The sequence below is a fragment of the Nothobranchius furzeri genome, chromosome 15 (assembly GCF_043380555.1).
Source record: "Nothobranchius furzeri strain GRZ-AD chromosome 15, NfurGRZ-RIMD1, whole genome shotgun sequence".
Lineage (NCBI taxonomy): Eukaryota > Metazoa > Chordata > Actinopteri > Cyprinodontiformes > Nothobranchiidae > Nothobranchius > Nothobranchius furzeri.
In genome coordinates this window covers 43826566-43839426 of record NC_091755.1, presented here as the reverse complement: position 1 = coordinate 43839426, position 12861 = coordinate 43826566, and the positions used below count along the sequence as shown (strand labels likewise).

The 12861-nt window shown below is 45.0% G+C and overlaps 1 protein-coding gene across 14 annotated transcripts in view; it reads left to right on the top strand.

Moving 5' to 3' along the window:
- The window catches only part of slco4a1 (solute carrier organic anion transporter family, member 4A1), an 80320-nt gene that overhangs the window by 46154 nt on the left and 21305 nt on the right, over nt 1–12861 (top strand). For 9 of the 14 annotated variants that reach the window (XR_011516675.1, XM_070544880.1, XM_070544875.1 and 6 more), the window contains 4 exons: nt 2938–3100; nt 3191–3366; nt 9420–9484; nt 9577–9725. Coding sequence is in view for 10 of the 14 variants with exons in the window: in XM_070544880.1 (XP_070400981.1) it covers nt 2938–3100; nt 3191–3366; nt 9420–9484; nt 9577–9725 (553 nt within the window). In the remaining 4 variants the exon portion in view is untranslated. Of the gene's footprint in view, nt 1–2937; nt 3101–3190; nt 3367–9419; nt 9485–9576; nt 9726–12861 lie in introns of those variants that run through there. The other 5 variants (XM_070544883.1, XM_070544884.1, XR_011516676.1 and 2 more) reach the window with 4 other exon arrangements.

The following is a 12861-nucleotide window of genomic DNA, read 5'->3' as shown; positions in this document are numbered from 1 at the left end:
AAGCATGCAAACAGATGGAGGGTGCTGTAAAAATAACAGCAAACAAAACGAAGGCTTATTCAAAAGCCCAAGCAAAAGGTTAACATTAAAAGACAAATACTGACATTTAAACACCTGGTTAAGTGTCAGCAAAACAAAAGGTGTTTAAAAGCACAAAGTGGATAAATGTCTAAACACAAAGATAACCTTAAAATAACAAAACAGAGATCCTGAAGATCATAAATAAGGCAAACATGAGATGACATCCACGAGGGAATTACCCTCACTACAAGATCCTTCAGAGTTTTAACCTTTCATGGTAAAACTCGTCAAAACAAAGGGGTTTCAAGAAAAATCTGAGGTCTGGAGGACTGCAGAACCCCTGCACTGCTGACGGCACGGCCTTTTTATCCCAGGTGTAGGTCGTCAGAGGGATTCAGGCCAGCTGTGCCAATCAGAAGAAGGAGAAGGAGAAGGAGAGATCTTTTCAAGATAAAAATCACAAGGGCTTCACAAAAACCAAAAATGTAAAACTATAAAAAAGAAATTAGAAAATGATTACAACACACTTAAAATGTGCAAAAAATAGACCATTGTGATTTAAAAATGTAAAGAAAGAGAAAGAGTGATCAGGAAAGAGGGAAATCAGTGGATCCTGAGGAAGGTGGAATAGGTCGGGACCTGTACACCTCCAGGACATTGAGCCGAGCAGGTCGAATCACAGCTGACCCGTGTCATCCTGGTCTTTTTGATTCTCTCCCATCTGGCAGGAGGTTCTGATTCATTTTGACCAGAACCTCTCACCACAAGAACAGTTTCTTCCCCTCTGCGGTCAGACTAATGAATGACAATCCTAGGACCGCCCACCCAGTCACCTGGTTCTAGTCACATGACCAGGTGTTGTGTTTGCACCTGAACTGATTTGCTCTGATTAGTATCTACACTGTGTTGTACATCGCAGACATTTCTCCAATTATTGCCGCGTTAGATTATTATTTTAGCATGACTATATTCTTACTTCCTGTTATTTCTTATCTTATTTTTATCTTCCTTTTTTGCACCAAGTAATGCAGCAATTTCCTAATGTAGTAATTCTCGCACATATGGCAATGAAAAGTTTTGATTCTGATTCTGAATACTGCCTATGTGTACATACCATCGACATATGTACAGGACAGTTCATGTCCAGAGGTTCGAATTATAAGTATTTGTTTCCAAATGGGAAACCACCTCCGCCTTTCTAACCATGTAACACGTCTCATCATTCCCAGACAATCTAATAACAATAATGATAATGATAATACATCAAACTTATATCGCACATTTTAGGACACTCAAAGACGCTTGCATGAACTCTCCCATTCACACACTGCCAGTGATGGTGAGCTACTTTGTAGCCACAGCCGTCCTGGGGCGGTCTGACAGAGGCGAGGCTGCCATTTAGCGCCGTCAGCCCCTCTGACCACCACCAACACAGGCAAGAAATCGTGTCCATAAAGGTTATGAGCAGCATCGGTGACAAAGGGCAGCCTTGGCAGAGTCCAACTCTCACTGGGAACGAGCCCGACTTACTGCCGGCAATGCGGACCAAGCTCTGACACCGGTCATACAGGGACCTAACAGCCCGTATCAGAGGGCCTGGTACCCCATACCCCCGTGTACCCCCCACAGGGCCCCCCGAGGGACGCGGTCAAACGCCTTCTCCAAATCCACAAAACACATGTAGACTGGTTGGGCAAATTCCCACGCACCCTCCAGGATCCCCCTAAGGGTCTAGAGCTGGTCCAGTGTTCCACGGCCAGGACCAAAACCACATTGCTCCTCCTGAATCCGAGGTTCAACAATCCGACTGACCCTCCTCTCCAGAACCCCTGAATAGACCTTACCAGGAAGGCTCAGGAGTGTGATCCCCCGTAGTTGGAACACACCCTGCGGTCCCCCTTTTTAAATAAGGGGACCACCACCCTGGTCTGCCAGTCCAGTGGGACTGCCCCCAATGTCCACGCGATATTGCAGAGCCGCATCAGCCAACACAGCCCCACAACCCTGGAGCCTTGCCACAGAGGAGCTTTTTAACCACCTCAGTGACCTCAGCACCAGAGATTTGAGAGGCCAACCCAAAGTCCCCAGACTCTGCTTCCTCACTGGAAGACGTGTCGGTGGGATTGAGGAGGTTTTCAAAGTATTCTGCCCACCGATCCACAATGTCCTGAGTAGAGGTCAGCAGCACACCGTCCCCACATCAGCTGCCTCTGGAGTCCCACAGGCCAAAAAGACCTGATAGGACTCTTTCTTCAGCTTGACAGCATCCCTAACCGCTGGTGTCCTCCAGTGGGTTCAGGGGTTGCCATCACAACAGGCACCGACGATCCTGCGACCACAGCTCCGGTCCCGCCTCAACAATGGAGGCACGGAACAGGGTTTATTTAGACTCAATGTCCTCCGCCTCCCCCAAGAACACTTTGGAAGTTCTGTCGGAGACATATCAAGTCTAGACCCTATCAAATAAAAATGTTTTAAGTCTTAAAAGTATACAAGGTGTCTGCCTCACGGACTAAAGCTGGGAACTGGTTCCACAAGAAATATTCTAAGAACCACCTCCCACACCTTTGCCTGCATTCCTACAGTTTTCTCCAGCTCTGTCTCCTTCTTTTTCTAGTACATTCAAAGCAGAGTGCATGCAGGCCGTTGCAAAGCAAGCATATGTAGTGCATGTTTCTCAAACACCTGCCTCCTTTATAAAACTAAGATAATGCTCTCCTGGCTCACCAAACAGTCTGTTATTATCATTAACAGTGAAGAGCCGTTCAAAAGATTGGATTTGTTTTGTCAGCCTCACTAGTTTTCTGAGACATTACGTGAGATGGAAAGAGTTAACTATCTTCTCTCTCTTTATTATTTAGCTTGTTTCTTTCTGTCTTTTGTCCTACTGTACTGGTTTTCCCCTCATCTCTGCAGCTCATCACTTGACGAGAACCTGACAGCAGCCTGTAATTCAGCATGTAGCTGTATCAGAGAACTGTACAACCCGGTGTGTGGCTCTGATGGTGTGATGTATTACTCCCCGTGCCATGCCGGCTGCACTTCCGTCAACCACACCGAGCTCTCCATGGGCAAACAGGTATAGCACAAATCCATTAGTTCATTTATGTGTTACATTAATTCAATAAAAATGACAATGTGGGTGATAATCTGACATAATTAATTTTAGGTTTACTCTGGATGTAGTTGCGTAGGGGGGAATGTATCCCGGGGAGACGAGGGTTTTGCTGTGGCAGGAAAGTGTAGCAGCACCTGTCATCACATGCCAGCCTTCCTCTCTCTGCTCTTCATCATCATCTGCTTTACTTTCCTCGGTAGCATCCCGGCGCTCACAGCCACGCTCAGGTACAGTCATTAACACAAGAACTCATGCAACTATACAGGCTCAAATGGAGATCATGTCTTGTTAAAATATCTACAAAATACTTTTTTTCTCTCTGATTCTTTGAAAGAATGGTGACCTGTGTCACATTCATGTTCTCGCACCGTAACCGGAGCGTTTGAGCCCCTTCTTTCACAGTCATTGTGTCCCAGAGGTGGAAAGTAACAAATTACATTTACTCACGTTACTGTAATTGAGTAGCTTTTTTGTATATTTATACTTTTTAAGTCGTTTTTAAAAGCTGTACTTTTACTTTTACTCGAGTACGTTTTTAAAAAAGAATTGTAATTCGCTACATTTTAAATCACATCCGTTACTGAGTAAAAATCAAGCTATAGGCTTAATAAACTAAAAATATTACGAGTAGCAGTGTCGGAACATGAGAGACACCTGCATGAGCGGCGCATCTAAACCGGGGGGGGGGTGTACACTTCTGCTCCAAAACAGCAGTTCAGTCTCTGTGATCCACTCGCTGTTCACCTCCTCTCTCCCTCCTCTCCTGTGGGTTGGATCCCGCACCTTCGTGCACCGGTGTGACGTCATCAGAATTCTGCTCGGTTCGGTAGCCGGACTCGGTTCCGTGTTTGAAACGTGTTTCTCTACCGCTCCGCACGGCAGCGGCAAAATAACGTTTAGCGCTCCTAACAAGCGGATTCTCAGCGCTCTGCTCATAAAACAGAAGACCTGCAGGCCTCTGTGAGTTAAAACATCCTGATACTGTTCAGGTGTAAGCATTGTGCTCCATCCCTGTGTTTGAACTCAGAAGATGCTCCTTGATGCCTCACATATGTGATGATTTAGCTTGTTTCTTTATTTTACTCCAGAATAAGAGATTAAAGTATTACTAAAGCAGTTCAGTGTGTGTGTGTGTGTGTGTGTGTGTGTGTGTGTGTGTGTGTGTGTGTGTGTGTGTGTGTGTGTGTGTGTGTGTGTGTGTGTGTGTGTGTGTGTGTGTGTGTGTGTGTGTGTGTGTGTGTGTGTGTGTTACACATATAGGACTGCATGAGACAACATGGTTTCATCACATCCATGCATCCTATATCTTGGCTGAAGTAACGGCTCAGGAAAATAACGTATATTTCATAAATAATGACGTCTCTGCAGTGTTTATGATAATGTTTTATCTTATCTTTGGTCTGGGAGGGGTAACTTATCATGATACTAGCCTTTTAAAACATGTTAAAGTGTTACAAGAGGAGATGAATGCATGAATATAAAGTTCATGTTTGGAGACCAACCTTCCCAGTGTGGAGGCTCACGCTGGTGAGGAGACACCGTTAGTTCTAGTAACACCTGGGCTCCCAAGGCCTGTTCTGACAGGATGGACGTTACGGGACCCGTAAGGATTCCAGTTGGATGATTGGAGGATTATTTAGGAGGACTGGGATGAACAAACTGGTTTCAGTGGTGAAGGGTTAAATGAGTGAGTGAACCCACCACCAAGGATGAACCCTGCTAACTTTAAAAACCAGCTGCTCTAAATAAGCATGAAGGTCAGAGAGGAGCTCTAGGATGGACATGGATGAAGGAACTGTAATGTAGAGGTAAAGTAGGGCGGGGCCAACGTTAGCAGCTGTCATACGGTCCATCTGACATGTTTGACTTTCATTTAGCTTGTTATGTGACAGGTTAGAACAGTCTCATGTTAGAGTTTTGTCATGAGAACATTGAGATACCTCACACACTGATGGTGTCTAAAAGTTAACTTTTTTCTTTTTTCAAAATAAAGAATAATTTTAATCACAACTGAAACGTACAAACCTAGAAAAACCTCGTCCAATCAATGTGCACGTCCTGTTCTCACTGACAGAAATCCCTCCATCAAACTGTGTGCGTGTGTGTGTGTGTGCACACACGAGCGTGTTGTGAACTGGTGTTGTGGTTTAGCACTGATGTAACCATCTTTACGCCGACAAAAATGTAACTAAGTAACTTTTACTTTGAGTACATTTTATTCACGATACTTTTTACTTTTACTTGAGTAAAAATTTAGGCAAGTACTTTTACTTGTACTTGAGTAAAAGATTATCAAAGTATTGGTACTCGTACTTAAGTAGGAATTTTTAGTAATCTTTCCACCACTGTTGTGTCCTTGGGCAAGGCACTTCACCCTCCTGTGGCCACAATGTAGCTCATCACCATTAGCATGTGAATGGATGAATGACTGTATTGTAAAGCACTTTGGAATCCTCTGACTTTGAAAGGTGCTATACAAGTGCTGGTCGTTGGTCATTTATCATATCATATTTAGGCCATTTACCACCATCACTTTTTCTTTAGCTTTAATTCTAACATGTTTAACATAACAAAATGTTGGAAACACTTGTCCTCTTTGCCACACACATCAGTTTAGTTGCAAACACTCACTGTAAACAAGCTGTTAATAGAAAAGAACGGAATCTGACTCTGACCACCAGTCCATCTCTCACTCATGCCGCTTTCACAAATGGGCCGGTGAGTTCTCACCCAGGTATGTGTTCACATCTGGTAGCCTGACTTTTTTTCTGTGCTCAAGGTGGTCTGCTTCACGCTGAACTGGCCCAACACACCTACTGCTGTCTGATTGGCCGGCTCAAATCCATGCCTACCATTAGTGGGGAAAATCCGACTGGTGGGTAAAATCAGCCAGCAGGGGTTTCTTGCATTTGCGATTCATTATCATTCTGGATACTTTGGAGTATATCTCCTCTGACTGAAGTCATCTTTCTGCGTTCCTGAGAAGTGTGTGTAAACAACATCTATCGGTGTGGGACCCAGACCAACACCATCCAAACCAAGTTCCGGTCCAGATGTGAAAGTAGTAAAAGTCCATAGTTTCCTGAAGGGTTGGTCAAACTTTTCAGTATACTATACCATACCCCTTTTATTTCTATATCACAATTTAAAATACAGCTGACCAAAGTGCTGAACAGGCATGATCAATTAAAGCAGGAAAAGACAAAGGCAATATGGATCTAACTATTAATACAAGGCATCAATAGCAGATAAAAGCAACAAGAACAATAGATAAAACACAACCGTAAAGACCGTAAAAACAATAAAACAATAAAATGATAAAATGAGTCGCTGTCTGAAAGCCAAGCCATAAAAGTGGCTCTTGTAACGAGACTTACAGTTAGGAAGGCATCCTCTTTGCCTGTTTGTAACAGTGAGTTCCAGAGTGTGTATAGATTATAGAGATGATTCAAGTCACACTTACGCCTCCAACACCAACCCTAACTAACCCTAACCCTAACCCAAAAACCAACAATGACACCTTGATGCCCAAGGACAAGTATTAAGATACATAGGTCCACTCTTATGAGAAAGGAGCTTGAGACGGGGTTCCCAAATGGAAACGATTTTTTTCACAAACAATAAAAACTAATAAAAATGCTAAAAAACTACTTATTAAAAGACCAAAGTGGCAAGAAAATAATTACATAAAAAAGGGCAGGCTGAGGCTACTGAGGAGGTGCCGGATCCCTACGGGGAGATGGAACTCCAAACAAAAAAAACCCAAACCAAATCACCCCAGGCACTTGTGCAACCGATCAGACGTAAAGTGAACTCCAAGCATGCAACCACAGCAACCCAACTGGAACCATCACCCCGATGTGGCCACCACCACCAGCAGCTCTCAGCCTGTAAAAGTAAACAAAGGAAAACAGTCAACAAGGGAGGAGTGAGGTCCCTCACTTTGGCTACAGCCAATGCCTCACTCCCCCCCCCCCCCCCCCCCACACACACACCCACTCACGCACACACACAGCGCCCCTGCTAATAAAACAACTGTGATAGGAGACGCTCCAAGCAGACAGGAAAACAGCGGAAGCGATCCGGTCCAATCTTCTTCGTTCGAATTCACTCTGCAGGACACACCCAGCAACCAGCGGAGGCAGAGCCACTCGTAAGATCAGGCGCCGCACCCCCACACCAGCAGGAGTGATAACGGAGACAGCAGAAGGACAACACAAAAGCAGGAACCAAACACAGGCAAAACAGCAGAGTCACCTTCAGGGGTATGACAAACCCCTTCCTCATTCTAGAAACGAAGAGGAGACATCAAACAATTAACTTTAAAATAAGCTGAGTGGAGAGGAGGCCACAGGCTGGACATACCGTGTCTGATAGCAGATGACCTCTCAGAACCGCCAAACGCCACGCGTTGCGCCAAATGGGCCAGAATTCGAATGATCCCTGGAGCAGGAGCCATATTAGTCAAACTCCCATGTTGCTCACGCTGGTATTAGGCATACTCACAAATGATGTGTCAGAGGTCTGACGCACAACCACACACTTCCTCACATCGGGTCAACCGACCAGGATGTCCTCTCCACAACAGACACGCAAAGGAGGGAGGGAGAAAGAGAGAGAGAAGGAAATGCTACAGCGCCCCTATTTGTACCATCTTCCCTTACAGGTGATAGGTTGGGCAATTAACTGGTTGAGACGCCAACTAGTCCTGCTACATATGTACAAGCACGTGTACACACACAGGTGCTCACATGGTGCTCTCATAAGTATGGACTTGGGAATTTTCAACACAAGTCTTAAGGCTGTGGTTGGCACTAAATGCACTGATTTATTATCATGTGATTGTTCCGTTAAACAATGATGATTTTATATTTCCTCATCAGGTTGATGCAGTGATAGCTTGCTCTTGTATTGCTGTGTGTTGTTTTTCTCTTTCTGCAGGTCTAGAAGCAGACTCTTGTTCATCATTGTTTATTTTTGTGGCCCCCCCCCCTCCCCCCTCCTTTTGTCTCTTCCTTTCTCTTTCACCTCTGACTCCGTGTCTGATCAGAATTACAAAGCATTAAAAAAACAATAACAATAAAGTTTTAAGTATCAGGCGTGACATTAAAAGCAGAAGCTTTGACGCTCCACCTGAGAGTAAATCTGTAAGGATTGTCACCAGCATTCAGACATCAGTTCTGTTTGCTTCACAGCCAGACAAGACACAGTAAAATAAATATACTCATGCACAGATATGTGCATATTTCGTGCATAGGCACAAATTTAGGCCAGTGTGGTATTTACCATTTTGTACTTGTGGTGAAAATGTTCCTAAATATAAGAACAGCTCTGACCATTCATAGGAGCAGCATCTAGTGGTAGAATGGGAGAACAGCAGTACTGAAGGTCTCAGTCATCCACATGTGCTCCTCATCCACTAATGACATTTACCCAGTATGTAGTTATGTCAGTGGAAAAACTGCTTTTGCACATAATTGGTGCTAAAACCAATAAAAGACGCAAGTGACCGACAGGGATCTGACATGATATCATGACTAATCTGTGTTATTTGTAGATTTAACAGAGCGTGCTCTCTGGAGGGAAAGCGTTCTCTGTAAGGAAGAGATCCTTCTGCTACGCTGGGATTTGGGACCCTTTTTGGCACGACAGACATACCTCACGAATCCGATTCCAGTTCATATTTTATTTTACAACTACGAGAACCCCCCAGATCCACCTCCTACTCCCAGATCATACACGCCGCATTGCCAAGGCAACCAGCCAGAATGCAATCTCAGACAACATTTCTAAATGAAACAAACTCCAACCAGAAGTGAATTTCTGGATTCCAATGTGTCGGTCAAACTAACACATTTGTTTGATCAATGTGCTTCTGAGTACTTAAAGACTGTTTAAAGTCTGTTTTGATTACTTGTACATATTATATATAAGAACAGTACTTTTCTTTGATGTAAAGCTAACTAAGATAAAACTGTTAGACATAAAGACAAACGGATGAGATAAAAACATACAAGATCAAGTGTGTCTGTTGCTGCTGCTTCTAGGCCAGATCACTGTTGTAAATGAGTTCTCAATCCACTCATCTGGGTAGATAAAGCTTAAATAACAGTTAAATACATTTGTCTAAAACATTTTGCTGAGTTGTCATGAACTGCTACATTCTAAGATATTCAGATTGATGTTGAGTCACAATTATATGACACAATTTTACTTCATTAATTGTAAAATAAAGTCTGGGATTCATTCTACCTTTGAATTTCTCTGGTTTCATGTGAAGGTGTGTCCCAGACAGTCAGAGATCTTTTGGACTTGGAATCCAGTGGATTGTTGTGCGCACACTTGGTAGGCAACCCTTTTAACCCTCCAATTCACAATAAATAAATAAAATAATTATTAATAATGCTTCATCCTGTTTACTCTTGGGTTACACGCAGGCAGCATTCCAGGACCCATCGCATTTGGCTCAGTCATTGACCTTTCCTGTTTATTATGGCAGGACCGATGTGGTGAGCTGGGCTCCTGCTACATATATCGCAACTCAGCCATGAGTCAGTACACGCTCATAGCTGGAATCATCTTTAAGGTAAGACTTTTCGGCCAACCATCCATTAGGTCAACACATTATTTTGGTGTAGATTATGTTCATATGCAATCCTCTATCATGTTTTACAACAATCAGAATCCTGGGAAAGAGAAGATATAACCATCATAAACAAAAAGGCATGATCTTTTACATTCACCCTAAGATGGAGATTTTCAGTTGTAAAGACAATTTTTCATTTTATCAAACTCGGTTACAATCAAATTCATCGTTGAATATGAAACATCAGCATTTATGGCTGATGGGGAATTCAGACAAGATAGCATTGAGTTATTAGTTTGAGGACTAAAAACAGAGCCAACATGATGCCTCACTAATGCAAAAGTAAAAATAAAGCAAATCCAATCATCCATCCAGCCATTCTTCTTAACCTGTTTCAATTCAATTTATCAAGTTTATTTCTAGAGCGCCAAATCACGACCAGAGTCGTCTCAAAGCACTTCACACGGTAAACAACACAGGTCAGGTCATTAAGTCAGTCAATAACACGTTTCCTATATAAGGAACCCAGCAGGTCGCATCGAGTCACTGACTAGTGTCAGAGTCTTTACAGCAATCCTCATACTAAGCAAGCATGCAGCGACAGTGGAGAGGAAAACTCCCTTTTAACAGGAAGAAACCTCCAGAGAATCCTGGCTCAGTATAAGCACACACACACACGCACACGCACACACACACCTTAGTAAATATTCTATTTGGTGAGAGATAAACTTTATTGTATTTATCCTAGTGGATCTATAAACGGGTAAACTAGTAGTAGCACATCCAACGTCAAAGACAGTAAAAAGTTATCAGGAGAGGGAGAATGTTTAAGTGGTTAGCAGCAGTGTGCTAGTCGATGGCCCCCTCCATGAGGCCACCACAGCTCAGCAGAACATCGTTGTAGCTTCTTCTGGGGAGAAAAACACTTAGAGAGAAAATAAAGTTAACAGCTGAAATAGCAGGAAATAATACAGTTAAAGTGTCATGGCCCCCATCCTTCACCCTCCCCTGACTCTCCACAGAGAGGCTGGAATAGAGGGTCTCGTGATGGTAGTGGTGGTAATCCTGGCCAGGGAGCCAAAGGCGAACGAAGATCCAGGAGGTTGGCACGGTCATAAGTCAGGATAGCAGTCCCAACATTAACCACAAAACATAAGAACAGCGAAAAAAAAATAGAGAACAGCAGACGGCATGCCGAACACGCTGGCGCCATCTTGCCACACCTCCCAACTATCATAGACCTCGTTTCTGTTCCTTGACCAACCCAAGTGCCTGCTCCCTGCCTGGATTGTTTTCTCTGCCTCTGACTACCTGGATTCTCGACCTCAGCCCATTCTCTGGATTCTGCCTCCTGCCTGCTCATTGTAGCATTCACAAATCTATCTGGTTTTGACCCCCGCCTCCTCTCCTACTCTGTCTCCAGCCTCGCCCAACTGGTAACTCCACAATAAATAAAAGACTTTTTAAATATATTTTTACTGTGTTTGGCATCATTACGGGTCTTCTAAGTTCTGTTCGTGACAGAATAATCTGGCCAAAACATAGACCCCACGCCGACACAGTATTTAGGAGCTTAGTCAACTTTTTTTTTCTAACCTGTCATAGAAGATCTCACTCTCCTTGAGTTTATGGAGCTAGAACGGGAACAGGAGTCACCGCTCTGGGGAACAGGTCTGGCAATCAGACCACTGCAGCACAGAGGTTCCACCCCTCCTGTCGTTGCACCGCTCCAGCCTCAACCCCCTTCTGTCAGGCCACATCGGCGGCGGTCCCGGAGGTCTTCTGGAGCTGCTAAGAGGGTTGATCCTTCCCCCGCTCTGGTGTCGGCGGGTTCCTCAGATGACACCTCAGGTTTTCCTTCTAGGCCGGCCTCACCTGAGGAGGCAGTTCAGATGATGGTGCAGATGATCGAGGACGCTATATGGGAGATCTTTGCCAGACCATCCTGCCCCCACGTACGACTAAGGACGGCTGAGAAGATAAATACCATCTTTTCCACCCATCCTGAATTAATATTGGTTCCAGCTCTAGTTAATTACTACCTTTATGTTCGGAGTGTATATGGGTCCGCAGTTAAGCATGTCACCGCAGAGGGTGTGACCTGCTGTGAGAGGTGGTCACCTTCCCCAGAGCCCTCCAACGCGCCGCTTCCTGCTCTGGCGGTGGTCCAAGAGGACGCATCGTATCCTGCTTCGGCGGTGGTCCCGGAGGACGCACAGGCTCCGGTCCAGCCCATCCAAGAGGCTCCAGTCCTTCCTGTTCCCGAGTCGGAGGTTCCTGTTTTGGAGTCGACGTCCACGTCTCAAGTCTCGACGTCCCCAGTGTTCCTATCTCCAGAGTCCCCACAAGTGCTCCAGTCTCAAGTGTTCCAGTCTCAAGAGTCTCAAGTGTTCCAGTCTCAAGAGTCTCAAGTGTTCCAGTCTCAAGAGTCTCAAGTGTTCCAGTCTCAAGAGTCTCAAGTGTTCCAGTCTCAAGAGTTCCAGTCTCAAGTGTCTAAATCCCCAGCATTCCAGTCTCAAGAGTCCCTACAAGAGTCTACGTCCCCACCAGTCACAGAGTCTATTGGGCCATTCCCATCTGTACCGGGTCGGCCCGGGCCGGGTAGCCCCAGTCGGCCCCAGCCTGGCCCGGTTGATTCCACACATCCTTGTCTTAAGCCCATGTGGGCTGATTCTACCCACCAATCAGAGGCTTGCTCTAATGGAAGGTGTGAATTTGCTGTCAGCAGTGGGTGCGTTGGCCCTGGTCGGCCTGAAGCAGACCCCCTCGAGAAGAGGGCTGAGAATGAGCCTTGGTTGGCCCGGAAAAATACCAGGCCACCCAGATATGTAAACAACCTACGCTACCCGGCCCGGGCCGACCCGGTACAGATGGGAATGGCCCATAAGTCCCCTCAGTCTCTAGTGTCCCCTCTTAGTCTTCCTCCTCTAGTGTCCCCTCTTAGTCTAAGACCCAGTATCCCCTCTTAGTCCTCATCTTCTAGTGTCCCCTCTTAGTCTAAGCCCAGTGTCCCCTCTTAGTCCTCATCTTCTAGTGTCCCCTCTTAGTCTAAGCCCAGTGTCCCCTCTTAGTCTAAGCCCAGTATCCCCTCTTAGTCCTCATCTTCTAGTGTCCCCTCTTAGTCTAAGCCCAGTGT